Source organism: Octopus bimaculoides, chromosome 7, assembly GCF_001194135.2.
Source record: "Octopus bimaculoides isolate UCB-OBI-ISO-001 chromosome 7, ASM119413v2, whole genome shotgun sequence".
In the NCBI taxonomy this organism is placed as follows: domain Eukaryota; kingdom Metazoa; phylum Mollusca; class Cephalopoda; order Octopoda; family Octopodidae; genus Octopus; species Octopus bimaculoides.
In genome coordinates, this window is record NC_068987.1 from 21,636,205 (window position 1) to 21,653,000 (window position 16,796).

General features: G+C 36.3%; 1 protein-coding gene across 1 annotated transcript in view; it reads left to right on the top strand.

Annotated features, from left to right (window-relative positions):
- The window catches only part of LOC106879536 (protein arginine N-methyltransferase 1), a 39,061-nt gene extending 22,265 nt beyond the window's left edge, over positions 1–16,796 (top strand). Inside the window, exons 3-10 of the mRNA XM_014929166.2 lie at positions 2,244–2,399; positions 3,477–3,540; positions 4,731–4,879; positions 7,232–7,319; positions 7,818–7,933; positions 13,518–13,668; positions 14,817–14,938; positions 16,456–16,796. Of these exons, the coding sequence (XP_014784652.1) occupies positions 2,244–2,399; positions 3,477–3,540; positions 4,731–4,879; positions 7,232–7,319; positions 7,818–7,933; positions 13,518–13,668; positions 14,817–14,938; positions 16,456–16,539 (930 nt within the window). The 3' untranslated portion in view covers positions 16,540–16,796. The remainder of the gene's footprint in view (positions 1–2,243; positions 2,400–3,476; positions 3,541–4,730; positions 4,880–7,231; positions 7,320–7,817; positions 7,934–13,517; positions 13,669–14,816; positions 14,939–16,455) is intronic.

Consider the following 16,796-nt stretch of genomic DNA (forward strand, 5'->3'; position numbering starts at 1 on the left):
TGTGTGCAGAGTTGTAGGTATTTTTCAAGAAACTGCTGGTGTAGTTCTTTTCACAGCTGGCTTTCAACCTGTCCATTCCATGAAATAGGAATATCACCAGGCTTTGAGCTCAGCAAGGCTGGGAGATATGTACTTTAGTATAGAGACAAACTGAGAGGGGTGAGGGTCACAACTTTTGTTACTGGTAAATTTAAACTAATTTAGATTGACAATAGTCCAGCACAATAATTTAAGTTCTTATTTTCATTCATTACTTTGGCTCAAGTGTGGCTATTTGGTTAAGTTTGCTTCCCAACCACATGGTTTTGAGTTCAGTCCTGTTGCATTGCAAATTGGGCAGGTGTCTTCTACGATAGCCTTAACTTGACCAATGTCTTTGTGAGTGAATTTAGTAGACAGAAACTGAAAGGTGCTTGTTGTGTGGTGTCCATGTATATATATATACACACATGTATATTTTATGTTAGTGTGTGTTTTATCTCTGACTTGACATCATATCAATTGTAAATGAGTGCGACTGTCATACAAGTCGTGTCATTCATTTCCGATACTTAATGAAAAACTTACCTAGCCATGGGGAAATATTTCTTTGTTTGGAAACAGTTAACAAGAAACGCATCAGACCATAGAAATTTTTCCTTAACCCATAATATACCTTTGGTTGTGTTTTCACAATGCAAAACCTGCTCCGATTTGTTTGGATATGAACTTGCCAGGAAGCATCTGACTGAGCAAACAAAATGTTCAGTAGGCTGTTGATACCTGTAGCTAGCAGTTGCATACTGTCCTCTTCCGAAAGCTTACCATAACGTTTAATCTAATTGCAGTGAAATTTTAAGACTTCATTTTTTTAATGAGCATATATGATTTAATGAACTTTGAAACTGTTTTATTATCAATAATATTAATACGCCAATTTCTTTTTTGTACGTACTTAATATGTGCGTCACACTTAAGAGAAAGAAATTGTTGAAAGATATTTTGTTGCTTAAATAAAAGTTTTTCACTAGATCTTGTAATTTCTGGAAGAGATTTGAAACCACCACCTATATGTTGTATTACTACTTCGCAACGCCCATGCCTACTGGGCCACCGAAGCAGCTACGTTCTTAATGAGAAAATTCAGATAGTTAAATTTGACGCATGTCGAGAGTGTCTGATAGGTATTTAAATTCTTTTCTACGATTGTATTGAAATTGACCCCCTATATTCTGTAACTGTCGCAATTTGCTTTGCTACTATAGGCACTCCTGAAATTTTTGTAGGGAGGAGGCCAGTTAATTAGATCAACCCCAGTATGCAACTGGTACTTAATTTATCAATCCTGAAAGGATGAATGGCAAAGTCGACCACGGCAGAATTTGAACTCAGAACATAGAGAGACAGATGAAATGCCGCTAAGCATTTCGCTGGGCGTGCTAACGATTCTGCCAGCTCACCACTTTTAACTGTCACAATATAGACTCATTTCTCATTGCACCAGCACACAATTTACAGATGCTTACATTTTTTATATTTTCTGTGAATTTTTCACAGGTCCAGCTAGTTATTATTATTGCTTTGCTATCTAGACCAGCACTTCACTGTTCTAATTCAACCCCACTGAGTTTGTATTGGAATAGTGTGTTTACCTTTCCTTTTGAAGGTCGGTATGGTTGGTGATCAGTGAAGTATGTCCAATATCTTACTGATAATTCAGTTGACTGCATTCTTTTATCTACAAACATTGGCTTTATTTCCTAACCATTTGCTTCTGTTATTGTAAATGGGGCTTTGATCACCGTTATTAGAGAATAATGCAAATATATGGAGTCTCAATTTTTCTGTCGGGTTGACATGGACTGATGCTGCAATTAGAGGCTTGATTGATGGCAGCCCTTGATTCTGCTGGGCTGATTGATGAGAGCTGTTTTAACTAAATTGGTTGATAGCAACTGCTCTAACTAGGAGTGGACAGCCATAGTAGAGAGGGCTGTAATAGTATTTTAACCATTCAGCATTCAAATAATGCTTATTTATTCACATTGTTTTAAATTAATTATGCATTATCTCATAGTTTTAAGATTTCATTGACATGAGTTTATTTTTAGAATGATGTTTGAGAGGCTGGATCTGGCTGGTTTGAACGTGAAGCAGATAAAATATTTGGGCCAGATATGACCAGTATAAATGATAAAGGATTAAATAGTATAAATTTAAATAAAGAAGGCTAATATTTTCTTGTATTTTACATTTTTCAACAGGAAATGCTCAAAGATGAAGTACGCACATTGACTTATCGTAACTCTATGTACCATAACAAACACCTCTTCAAAGGTAAAGTTGTGCTGGATGTTGGATGTGGTACTGGAATCCTAAGCATGTTTGCTGCTAAAGCTGGAGCCAGCAAAGTTATTGGAGTAAGTACATTTTTTGGTGGAGGGGTTTTTTCCTTGGAAAAAAAGAGTTAATATTATAATTATTAATAATTCAACAATATCGTTATTCTTTTTATGTCTACTTTGTTCATGGTTGGCTTGTATTAGATGAGACGTCTTCATGCAATACTTTATCGCTGTATGCCAGTCTTTGATGCTAAACCATTGTTTTTGTGTATGTTACTTTTTGTTGGTCTTTCATATTGAATTTCTGAGTTGTGGGTGTAAGCGTCACTACTGCCCAAGAAGGTTTCAATGCATGCGCATGCACACACAAATGATGGGCTTTAGCAGAGTTTCCAACCACCAACTTTTATCTGCCAGATATTGGTCAACCCAAGGCTATAATAAATGACACTTGCTCTAGATGCCATGAAGTGGAATTGAATCTGAAACCAAGGGCTTGTGGAGTGAGTTTCTTAGCACACAGCCATACCTGTGCCTTGTATAACCTTTCTGTTATCAGATTGTGATGTTTTTATTTAGAGTGGTAGATTGGCCATATTGTTAGAATGTTGGAAAAAATGCTTTGTAGCGTTTCCTTCTGCTTTTTACTCTTTTAGTGTGAATCCCAGTGAGACCAACTTTGCCTTTCATTCCTCTGGAATTGGTAAAATAAAGTATTGGTGACCTACTTGGGTCAGTGTAATTGGCTGACCTCTTTCCCCTCAATTGCTGCCTTGTGCCTAAAGTAGAAACTGTTATGGCTGTGTAGGAAAATCAGTAACAAATATTTTATGTCAAAATATGTGAAAAAGAAACATTGCTGATTGTGTGTCTAAACTTATTATAATTTTGTTGTATAATTCCTCATCATAAGTAATTTATATAATATAAGGAGCACTCGTCCATGCTAGCTTCTATAATAATCCTGAAAATAATAATAAAGCAGTGTGAGTGAGGTTTTTCTATTTTCAAAATGTGGTGGTGGTGGTGATGGGGTGCTAAAGTGATGGCTCCCTGTGTTACTAGGCTGTTGTTTAAGTCAGCCATTTAAATATAATTAGGGTTTAAGCAATTTATCAGCTGTTGTTAACCATGTTGTTTGTTTTGTAACAGATTGAATGTTCCAGTATCATTGAATATGGTCAGAAGATTGTGGAAAACAACCATCTTGATAATGGTGAGTAGCAAGGACAATGATTAGTAAGATGTAGCATTTCATCTGTTGACTCCTCTTTCAACATGTCAGTCTATCATTTGTTCCCTCTGAGCTAGTGGTCCCATGGTATTTTCTGTGCTGTCATGGGTTTCTCTCTTTCTGTTGAATGTCCAGCCAGGGATTAGTGTGGGCATGGGTTGTGGTTGACAAAATCAATTCCCAACCTTGTGGTTTTGGGCTCAGTTTTGCTACTCCAGGAAAGTGTCTTCTATAGTCTCAGACCAACAAAAATCTTGTGGCTTTGTGAGTAGATTTGGCAGGCAGAAATTGTGTATTCTGTCATCATCATCGTTTAACATCCGTTTTCCATACTGGCATGGGTTGGATCCTTTGTGAACAGCCACCAGTATTAGCATGCCAACCAAAATTTCATAGGTTTTGCTCAGCAGTTGTATTTAATTGATCAGATTCAATTAACATCACAATCTTATCTGAATGTGCTCTGTTCCTAACAACCATTCTGAATTTTGTATTCATTCATTTGTTTAACACATATTCTTGCTGTGCTAGCATAAGTTTAAATGAGGAGTTATTTGAGGTAAGATTTTACAACTGGATGCTCTCCTTGTTGTAAACACTCTGTTTTTCATCAAATAAGAGTTTTTTTTTTTTTGCTTGTTTTTCTTTTTATTCCAGAAGTTTTCGAAAATGTAGAAAAACTGGTTATAATGTTAATAAGATGCATTAATATAACCACTGATTCACTCAACTTGTGATATTGAAAGCCACTGTCAACCATTTCCTTGCAAAAATCTAATAAGCATGAACTCTTACTAAAAAGGGTTTTCTTTTCTTTTTTTTTTCTGTGGGACAACCTTAATCTAAAGGCAAATTATATATATATACAATCCTAATCATGTTGGTGCTGTCAGTTTCAGAGCAAGGTTGTGGCTTTTTTATATATATATATATATATATATATATATTCATGGAATACATTGTTTTGTGTTTCAATTTAAAAAATAATCACAAATCTACAGATGATGACTATATTCTTAGAAATTATATGTTTGTGTATATACATATTTGTATGCACATATTACAATCTTCTAGAGGGAACTGAAGAAAGTTATAGAACTGGGAAAGAATTTTGCTTTGCACCTGTTGACCTTTAGTATTAAATTGCTACATGTAAATAATGTTCATTTCAGTGGTAACCCTTGTCCGTGGCAAAGTTGAAGAGGTGGAGCTTCCTGATGGCATTGAAGGAGTTGATATCATTATTAGTGAATGGATGGGCTACTGTCTTTTCTATGAGTCTATGCTTAAAACAGTTCTTTATGCCAGAGACAAATGGCTGGTGAGTACCTAATCAATTTGTATGTAGTTTTAGATCTGCACGGTGTGTTTGTTTCTGTGATTTCTTATAGTCAAGTCCACCCATCACACATTTCTTCTGATACTCCTCATACTGGTTCCATCCCAATTCATGTACATTCATCCCTTCAAAGAACACCAGTTCTCGAATTACCCTTATCTCTCATGGTTTCATTTGCAGCTATTTAAAGATCTTCAAATTAAACATTTACCTATCTAATCAGAAGCTCTGCAAAGGCCATAAAATTGCCTTGCTTCTTCTTGCTAAAGACATGCATACTTGAGGTTTCTTTTGCTTTTAATTCATTACAAAACTGCTCTTCATATGGCCTGTGAACAGTGGTGGCATCATTTAACTGTCTTTTTGTTTTTGTTCATCAGCACAAATCATGGGCTAATTAATAGTTAATAGGAACATTGTGATATTGTATTGTTGCCACTTCCTGCTGTCAAAGGCAAACATAAATTGGAGGGTCAGTTGTAGCTGTTTACTCCACTTGTGATAGCAGCCATTACTCTATTAAATAATTCCAGTCTGATGGAAAATGTAAAGGACACAACAGAAACAGGAAGTAAGAGTGAGAGAAAGTTGTGGTGAAAGAGTACAGCAGGGTTTGCCACCATCCCCTGCCGGAGCCTCGTGGAGCTTTAGGTGTTTTCGCTCAATAAACACAACGCCCGGTCTGGGAACCGAAACCGCGAGTCCGCTGCCCTAACCACTGGGCCATTGTGCCTCCACATTAAGGATATATGAAGGCTTGAAAGGAATGAAGCTAGTATACTCTGTTGGATAGATATTGTCAGTGTGCATATATGACAGTATAAGTGATTTGAGAAAAAAACTGGGTATACAAGGCACCAGATGTAATGTGACTGCACTGATATGGCCATGTAATGCATATGAATGAAGGTAGTTGCATCAAAAGGTGCTGATCATTAATTGTAGAGGAAACATATGAAAGGGATAGACCCAGAGATACATGGGACGAAGTGGTGAGAAAGGATCTACAGATTTTGGGATTCACAGAGGGGTTGATGGGGGACCGAAACGCCTGGCTGTTTGCTGTGCTTGAAAAGACATCAAGCTAAGTAGAAGTGTGGTTGTCCTTGCATCCAGGCTTGTACTCTGCATTCCTAATCTTGTGGGCTCACAGGTGCTAGTGCCATGTAAAAAGCACCTGTATTGATGCCACATTAACGCACACATGCCAGTGCTGCGTAAAAGCATCTAGTACACTCTGTAAAATGGTTAGCGTTAGGAAGGGCATCCAGACATGGAGCCTGAGCAGCTCCTGTCAAACTGTCTAATCCATGCCAGCATGGAAAATGGATGTTAAAAATGATGATGAAATGATTTTGATAACAGTTCCAATAATGATGAAAATAGTAAAAATTTTAAAAAACTGTTTTTCTTATATTTAGAAAGCTTTTAGACCTAACCACAGTCCTTCCAAGGAAACAAAAACCATTAGATTTTTTTTAAAAAACTTTTCCTTTGAAGCAATTGATGAAATGAGTTATTTACTCAAAGAGAAAAAAATAGTTTGACATTTCCCACACATTTGCGAAAAAGTTAGAAATCCGATCCTTTTTTGGAATATTGTGGAATAAATTTGATTTATAAACAATTTTTTTTTCCCAAATTCTTTGTTTTCATTTCATCTGGAATTTTGGTTTACTTGTAAGAGGTTTGACAAATTTTGATTAATTTGGACTGTGTCTCTTTGTATTTATGCGTGTGTGAGTTTATTTCATTTTGTTGATGGCATCTATTACATTTCCTGGCTTTCTTCAAAGACAAATTCCAGTATTTCATTGTTTTACCTCTATGTGCATTAAGTTCAGCTGATAGGTAATCCAGTAATTTGCACAGTTCATCATTATTACAGTTTTTTTTGTATACTCAATGAATATTAACTTATAACTCATTTTCTATGCTGATGTGCAAATAAAATTTTAATAATGTTGGTATTTATCTGTAATTAGATTTGCTTTGAGACAAAAATTATGAAACAGATTTGGTTAAGAACCTTTTGTTAGATTGTGTTCCAAAAACCACATTAATATATTGATCAATAAAAAAAAAGGTTGGTTTTATGAAACCAGTTTGAATACAAGAGTTAGAATGTAATTGAAACACATAAGGGGTATATTTTGCTTAGTAATACAGTAACAGAAGGGTTAAGTTCACAAATCCAGTAGGTAAGTGAAATTTCTCTATTGACAGCAGCTAATTAAGCATTTATCTTTCACTACCTTTGAATATCCCTTCTATGATGATAATTGCCTTGATGAACTGAATTGACATAGATTTTTGTTTCTTTTTTCCATTTAGAAACCTGGGGGTTTGATCTTTCCTGACAGAGCAACACTTTACATCTGTGCTATTGAGGACAGACAGTACAAGGATGAGAAAATCAACTGTAAGTTTCATTTACTAATTTATTTTGGTGTTTTGGGTTTTTGTACTGAATTGAATGTTGTGTGTGTAGATATATATAACTCTTGTGTGAGTGTATTTCGAATGAAATATTCTGTGTGTGTTTCAGTCAAGTTTGAAAATAAACCAAGAATTTAGAAAGAGACAATCACAAATACAATAAAAGGCATATTTCAGTGCCTTTCCTCTCAATACTTTATTGTATCTCAGTGTGCTTGGATTGGATTTTTACTCTTTTGTGACTTGTTTGATTCCCAAGAATCCCATCAAACTAAGAAAATTTTTTTATTATTACCTTATTTCCATAAAAGTACACTACCTTTGTTTAAATTAATTTAGTAAAGTAACAGTATTATTAAGCATGTGTTTAGGTCATAAATTAATATGAAGTTTTTGATGAAAGGTTTTTATTCAGATCATAGTTTAAATGAGAAAAAAAATAATAAATAAAAAAACTTTTTTCTTTTCTCTGATTTTTCAGGGTGGGAAAATGTTTATGGGTTTGATATGAGTGTCATCAGACAAGTGGCAATTGCAGAACCTCTTGTGGATGTTGTGGATCCGAAACAGGTGGTCACAAATTCGTGTTTAGTCAAGGTAAGTTACTCTCACTGTTTCATCAATAACTTAAGTGTTCAGAAAATGGTATTTTTAATGTTAGGTTAGAAGCATTTATTTTATACTGTTTACCCCCAGGTTAGTCCTGACTGAGTATGCTCATGATTGAAGGCATTCAAAATGTGGGCTTCCCTTTTATTTGGACTTACTGTATCTGGGGCTGTGCTGTTGGGTCTTTTTCTTTTTTGGATGATATTATGTAATTTAACCCTTTATCATTCAGATTTCTGTATCAAATGTAATATTTATTCTCATCGATTTGAATTAGTCATGCATTACTTTGTAGCTCTGAGATTTCAATGATATTGTTTACTTTTAAAATGATATTGTAAGATAAGTGTGGGAGGCCCTGGCCAGTTTGAAGATAAAACGGGTAGATTATTATGGCCAGTTTAAATGCTAAAGGGTTAAAGAGAATTTAGCTGCTGATTGAATAACTCTGTAGAAGTTTGCTTTATATCTGTGGCCTTAACTGCTAGGTGGGATAATGTGAAGGAATTGCATTGTGTGTGTGTCTGTGTGGTGAGCAAGCAGTATGAATAAATTGCTGACAATGTACTTGAATACACACACACACACACATCTGTAGCTCTCACAAGGTCATATGCCTCTGTTGCATTCCCAGTTTCCTCTCCATACTTCTCTGTTTAACCCTTTCGATACCAACCAGCCTGAAACTGCCTCTGGCTCTGTAGTACAAATGTCTTTTGTTTTCATAAGTTTTAAATTAAAATCTTACACCATTACACAATTTAACACTAGCTTAATGAGTTATTTAAAATAATTGAAAGAAACACAGGACATCTCAAAATAAATATGGTAACGAAAGGGTTAAATTCTTGTCTAGTAATTTCTTATTTACCATTGTACATATATTTTACAGTGGAAATTATTAAAGCGATTTATGAAAAAGTCATCATACTTACAAATATTGAGGTGGTTTTCTTTTTCAATTCACATTCCCATTGTAACAGTGAATAATCAATCTATCAAGTTGTTTATGGGGGTGGGGGAATGATCTTTAAAGTTTATTTGTTGTATTTAACAACTACTATGGGGACCCAACCACATGAAGTGTTGTTTTTAAGTATGGATTGGTTTCACGTTATTATTTTGCATGTTCATTCACTTGTTGATGTGACCAAACAACGTTTTAGGCCAGAAAGTCATAATTTTCCTAACTAAAGAGCAGTGGCTGAGCAAACCAAACAGAAGTTTATCTGTTTGAGACCAATGAAGCTGTCTCTCAGGTTTTCATGGAGGTTGGAGGATTGTTCTGAGATAAATTGCAAGATCACATTTATTGAGATGTGTGAAAAGGGTTAGGGTTAGAGGTTATTTCTCAAGACCAGGGCTTACAAAAAACTTGATTGACTGATAACATCAAGCATCTTTGTTTTTTTTTTTTTTGTTTTTCTTCAATCTTTGAGTCTGTAAAATTTAGTTTTCTATGTAATTTAATTTACTAAACATAAAAGGAAAATAGTCAAGTCCTTATGTAACTGGATTTTGGAAAGTGGGAATTCCCAACTTCTATCCAAATCCACGAGAGTAATACAAGGTAATAAAACTTATTGTAACAATTGTACTTTTGTATGGAATAGTCTTACATAGTCTTCCATAGTCTTCATGTTTTTATAACATTTTTTGAATTGTGAGACTTATCATCTTTAGTGCCTAGTTCATCCCCTGCTCCCACATAGGGCTAAACTTGGCTAAAGCTGCCAGACTGTGCTTAACAATACAGTGAGCAGCCATCATATCAGGATTGTTGTCATCTTTCAGAAGTTTCACTAGTCCTTTATGTTGCCCCATCATTGTTGGTGCATCTTCTGCAGCACTGGACACAATGTGATTGACTGGAATATCATTGTCTGTCAGGTACTTCCTTACCACGTTACGGATATCTTGTGTGCAGTGGTGGTGCTTTTCAAAGACTTGCAAAAGTAAGCATCTCTTCCCATGAATTTTGAATTGTGCTGGAACCTTGCACAGGCAAGAAGAAGGGCTTCACTGTTATGAACTCGTTTCATTGAGGGCTAAAGAAAATTTGGCATTCTGGAGAATCTTGGTCAGTTGGGTCTTAGCAACACCTGCAATTTCATCGATGTAACAGCGAGCTGTGTCATTGCTGAGAGAGGTAAGGTGACAAGTTCTGGGTGGCTCTTTTGTTGTTTTTTTTAATATTTATGTATGTTTTGCATTGTTCTAAAATATATTTCAATGCCTGGCTTCAGCAACTCTTCACCATTATCTTTGTGCAATTGAGATTTCTTAATAAGAACAAGTGAGTTTATAACCCAGCTGAGAGTTTGTGTTTAATGTGGCTGGTCTGTGACTTTAACATTTCAGTAAATGACTTCCAGTCTTCAATCTATCGTCTTTCAGTTGTTTGTTTCGGGTGTGTGTTTTTGAGATGCGCTGCCAATTTTCCTTTCCTTACAGAATCACTGCAAGGTCCCAACATAAGAAACAGAATAGTTCAGCTTTAACTGTAGCAGCATATATAAACTCAAATTTAAAGTATTCTATTGAATACTGGCACAACATTTTTTATTATACTTCTTTATTTTGATTATGCTTGAAAATAATGAAGAATTTAGTAAAATAACTTTGCCATTATTTAGCTAATGTTTGAAATAAATCATCATGAAATTTAAATCACTTCAAAACAAGAAGTTTGTATTATAGGAAGGACCGGGGGAAGTCTCAGCCATGTTTGTATCAAGAGTTAAAGACGCTATTTCTCAGTTAAGAATTTTGTTCCAAGAATTGAGAAAATGCAACATTTTGTCATAAAAGTGTTGCAGCTCAATTGGTGAGGGAGATAGATTAGATTAGATGCAATTTGGTTTTGTGCCAGGAAGAAGTTCTGCTCATGCCATCTTTCTGATGAGATGGCTGCAATAGTTCTTAGTTAAGAGTAAGCCACTGTACATAGCAGGTGTCAACCTAGGGAAAAACCTTTGACAGAGTCCCTTGCTCAGTGATCTGGTAGGTATGGAGGAAGCTTGGAGTAGAATTATCTCTTGTGAGAGTCACACTAGCCATGTACAGGGGTGCTGTCAGCAAGATAAAAGTTAGGAACAAATGCAACAACAGATTCAGTGTGCAAACAGAAGTTCCATGGTCAAGTTCTCGTTACCATGGCAGCCTAATTAGCAGTAATGGAAGATTTCTGAAAGCATAGTGGCCAGAGTAAGAACAGGCTGGAGAAAATTCAGGGTGCTTCCAGTGAAAGCTTGATGTTTGTCTGCCATGCTACGTGGTAGTGAGAGGACTTGTGAAAGCTAGAAAGGACAGGCATGACTGTTGGATGTACAATGTTATTGTGCATGATTGATGCAACTTAAAGATGTTGAGACAAAAACTAGGTGTAGTGGAAACATGGGTGCAAGAGAGAAAGCTGGCTTGATTTAACCACATGGTGCATATGGACAAGAAAAGCTGTATAAAGAACTGGTAATTGCCGACAATAGATGGAACTTGTGAAAGAGAGTGATGCTGGCTGATCTCAGGATGTTCAGCCTCATAAAGGTGAGAAAGAACTGGGATGATTGGTATGATATGCAATGTTCAAGAAGACTTGCCCGGCTATGCTAACATGGCATGATAGAAATTTTGAAAGCATAATATGTCTGCTCACTATTTGGACAGTTGGGTCTGTCACCCAGTGTACCAGTCAAGTCTGCAACTGCTGCTGCTTTCTCTTTTAACCTTTCTCTTTCTAACCCACCCACACCACTAGGTCCCTCTTCTGAGCCACTTTCTATTGACATCTTCATTCTTGTTATCATTTCTCGCCAAACTCATATTTACCGTTTTTGTTATCCTCTACTCTCGACCCTTGTTTTATTCATCTCTTACTCCCCCCCCCCATTCTTTGCAGCCTTTAACCCTTTTTCCTCATCTCCTTATCACTCATCCCTCCATTGCTCTGCTGATTACTGTGTTGTTTGCTGCTGTTATTAATGAAATTAGAATCTGTTGCTGCATTTCAAATCGTTATTTCTATACTGCCAGTCACCACTCACATAGCCTCTCAGCTACTCCCAATTGACATCCATCCATCCATTATTCTTACCACCTCTATGTTTACAACTCTCTCTCTCTCACTCTGCCTCCTCACTGCTACAACCTTACCCACTGCTGCTGAGCCTCCTGACTCCATGCTCTTTTTTTTTTTGATGTTACGTGAAGGGTATGTTCTAACACTCCACCATGATAGTTTTCCTCTTCCCTACAACAAACATGTTCCCTATTGCTCCCGTTATATTTTGACCTCTCAACATTTTGCATTAAGTGATTGCTCTCTCTCCTATTCTCCCACTCCGTCAAAGTGCAAAGTTACAATGTAAACCTCACAAGTTCAGATGCCATGGAAAATCCCCCCCCCCTACCCCCAGGACATTCTGTAAATTTGTTGGCATCAAGAAAGGCATACAGCTATAGAAACTGTGCCAAAGCTGCTATTCTGGAGTAAGATGTGGCTCTTCAACATGTTACATATTTAGAACCTGTGCAATCCATTCCAATATGGGAAGCAGATATGAAAACAATGATGATTTGGAAATTTGTTTATTTTCATGTTCGTTAAATAGTATTTATAGTTTTAGTGAAAGCACATGGCTTAGTGGTTTGGGTATTCTGTTCATGACCGTAAGAGTGTGAATTCAATTCTCAGCAGCATGTTGTGTCTTTGAGCAAGACTTCTTTATTTTATGTTCCTTCAGTGCACTCAGTTGGCAAAACTGAGTTGTGCTTGAAAATCAAAGGGCCAGTCTTGTCACCTTCTGTGTCATGCTGAATTTCCCCGAGAATTACGTTAATGGTATAATGTGTATGTGGAGCACTCGGCTACTTGTTAATTTCATGAGCGAGTTGTTCCATCGACTGAAACACGTTATCGTAACTGACAGTGCCAGTTATTTATAGTTTTAGCCTTGGACAGGCACTTTCTAATGTGCTTCCTCAGACAGCAAGCCCCTGTTATGCCTGTATGAGGGGGTGCTGAAGAGTTCCTGGCTTTAGGTAAAAGAACATACTGGAGAATTATGTTAATTATGATTCTATTCAACATATTCCCCTCTTACTTATAGCAGCGGTCCTTCAGTTTTTCTAAACCCTGAAAAAGAACTTGGATTGTTGGGCCTCCAAGCAGGCCTTTTATAACACCCCCCTAAAGCCAGGAACTTTTCAGCACCCCCTCAAATACATATCAAGTGTGCGCAGGTTATGTTACTGTTTCAGCTGAAAATTGATATCACTACACACTTTTATCTACTGAGGTTTTAGCCTTTGGTTCTATTATTTTCAATTGTTAATTTACTACCTATGTGTAATTACCTGATTGTTATCTTTGTCAACTCTTCTTTGCAATTATAGTGCATGTAGAATTAAAATTATTCAAAGTGTCCTTCACTTTTTTAATGACAGTATCATGATATTGGACATGTGGTTGCTAGTTCTAACAGATTGAACAATAACATAGAGGCTTCCTCTATGGCTTATTAATTTATCAGCATTTTACCATTATAATTTGTTCTTCTAAATCTCATTACAGGAAGTTGACATTTACACTGTGAAGGAAGAAGATCTTACCTATACAGCTCCGTTCCACTTACAATGCCGGAGAAATGACTATATTCATGCCCTTGTATGTTTCTTTAACATTGAATTCACCAAGTGTCATAAACGTACTGGATTTTCTACAGGTAAGATGTCAGATCACATTGGTCAGGTGCAGTTAATTTATTCTTACCCAAAATATTTCAGTCGTTGTTTAGTTTCATGTCCGACCTGAAGTTGTTGTTTTTTTCCCCCACCCCCATTATTATTTAACAATATTTTGAGGAATACTCCTCCCTTCTCTCTCTCTCTCTCTCTCTCTCTTTCTCTCTCTCTCTCTCTCTCTCTCTCTAACTGAAGAAGCCGTGTATCTCCTCTACTGCAAAACAAATGTTCCTGTCCCTCTAAAATACTTTCACCTGTCTCAATACTACACTCACATTCAGTTGGGATCTCATGCCTTACAAGTTAGTTGGTGCCCCCTCTTTTGCTGGTATGCTCAGAAGTGATGGGTGTTAGGAAAGGTATCTGGCTGAAGACGACCATGCTAGTGCAGTCATTTCTCTGGCTTGTTGGGTCGTCATTAAACTGTCCAGTCCTTGTAAGCATGCAAGACAGACAGTAAATGATGACAATAATTGTTCCCTTTTAACTAATAACCATTTCACTGTTTTCCATTCAAATAACATTGAAATAAGCAGAAATAGGCCAGGATGACACTAATATTGATAGTTATAGGATATTAACCAATAACCTTAACTTGTGGATCAGTACATTAACACCATCTCAGTTATAGATGATTAATTCATAATAGTACTATCTTGTGTTTTTTTTAATACAAAATCACTTATTTAATGTTTATCCATGCTAACTTGCCTGAGCTGGGAGGTAAGGGTGGATTTTAACAACTCAGTGCTCTTCCTGTCATCAACCATTACCTGTTTTTTCAAGTAAGGGTTTTTTTTACCCTGAGAAATTTGAAAGAGCTGAGTTGGCAGGCATGAGAAAATGTCAACGAATGTCACTGGTTGCATCCCATTTGTGACTGTAACTCATCATTAGTGGTGAAAATTCACGGATTCACACACACACATGACAGGCTTCTTTCGGCTTACGCCTACCAGATTCCCTCTTAAGGTATTGGTCAACACAAAGTTATAAGAGAAGACACTCACCTACAGTAGAGTGCAGCAGGGCCAAACCTTAATGTATTTGAGGGCTGAACTTCATAGTGAGAGATACTTCAGCATTGGTTTTCGTTTTATAATTAATCTCTTTCTTTTTTCATTTGCAGCTCCAGAATCTAGGTACACACATTGGAAGCAGACCGTTTTCTACCTGGATGATTATTTAACCGTGAAAAAGGCTGAGGAAATATTTGGCACATTCACAATGCAACCAAATAAGAAGAACAGTGTAAGTAAAAAAATAATTTTTGTTGTCATCTGAAGTATTGCATAAAGTAGCAATAGTGAATCACTAATTTCATACAAATTGATTTACCCCATAACATATAACTAAGTTAATTCAACCAAAACCATCTCTATAGGATACCTATAGATATCTTAAAGCGTAGTGTATTTAATATTGACATTGATTTTTGTACATGGTTATAATTCTGTTTTAAAATGGTAGGAACTGTGATAATTGGGGAAAATTTGTCTTGTTATTGAAATCTTTCCATCTGCCTTTCCATATATCAGGAACTACATTCTTTATTTTAAAGATGGTAGGATGTGATTTGTGGGGGCTGTAGCTTTTACCGTATTTTGAGATGCTCTGTGTTTCTTTCAATTAATTTTAAATATAACGAGGAATTTGGTAAAATAAACTTAGTTGTCATTAAGCTAGTGTCAGGAACATAAATCGTGACTAAGGTTTGGTGGAAGATTTTAATTCAAAACTTATGAAAACAAGACATTTTTACTACAGAGCCAGAGGCAGTTTCAGGCAGGTTGGTATTGAAAGAGTTAAACAGTTGATTTACTGCTTAGAAGATGCTTTATTGCGCCATTAAGTATGATCAAGCAAACTTATGATTAATGGCTTTCAAACTGACCGTCTTGTTGTTTTGTACATCAGAGACTACATTGTTCAGTGTGCTTTGTTTTAAGATTAGAAAATGTAAATTGACTTTCTAGCAATTCAGGCGAGTGCTGAGTCCTTGTTATTGGTTACAGTGAATATCAGTATTTAACTTCTGTATTTCATCTTGGCCCAATTTGTTTCACAGAATTGCACAAATCAGAGGACTGCATTGAGTTTGTTTGCACTAGTGTAGTTTCCTAATGTCAGACAATTTACAGTGTGTATTTGATACTTTGTCCGTGGCACCAATATTAGCGAGGTCACTGAGTACTCACAAGACATATCCCCTCAACTGAGTGGGTGTATAGTATTAACCCTTGCAATACCAGCCTGCCTTAGATTACCTGGTTCTATGACACAAATTTATTGTTTTAAAGTGATCTAAATTATTACCTTCCATCAGAACTGTATATTAAGTTTTTACAGACACTATAATGAGAAAGTTATTTAATGTCAACAGAAATGTGGTAACAAAAAGGTTATGGGTTTGTGTCAGTTTTCATAGGCTAAAGTATGGGACAGGAACATGTGTTATGCTGCAGAAGAGATACATGGCTACCCCAGCAGAAAAGAGAAAAGATTGTGGGTGTTAGGGCATACCTTTAAGGTACACATAAGGTTGAGAATTGAGGCTGACTGGGCAGGTAGGTTTGTGAGTGTAAGAACAGTATCCACTCTGAATGTTGGGTAGGGCTGTGTGTGGGGGACTATATTGTTGAAAATTTTACTGTATCTTCACTCATAATTTTGGTAGAAATGGCTTTATTGGATCAGGTTTTTTTGTTTTTCTTCTGTGATTGATATATATATATATATATTTCCTTTTTTTTTTTTTTCTTTCACAGCGGGACCTGGATTTCACTGTTGATATTGACTTCAAGGGTGAACTTTCAGAGATGTCGGAGTGTCTGCATTACAAGATGAGGTAGATGAACAGCTAAGAGAAAGTGACTGACAAAAATAAGACACTGATGATGTCATTGATGCCAGCAATCCACTCCCACCCCTCCTTTCTTCTCTCTCTCACACACACCCTCCAATTTCTATCTTTGTGTTGTTCTTCCCAAGGAGGCATGTGTGAGAAATTCCCACATTTAAAACAAACTTACATCATACATTTGGTGGGATCAACCCAAACACGACGAATTCAATACAATTAATAATAATAATAATAATAATAACAATA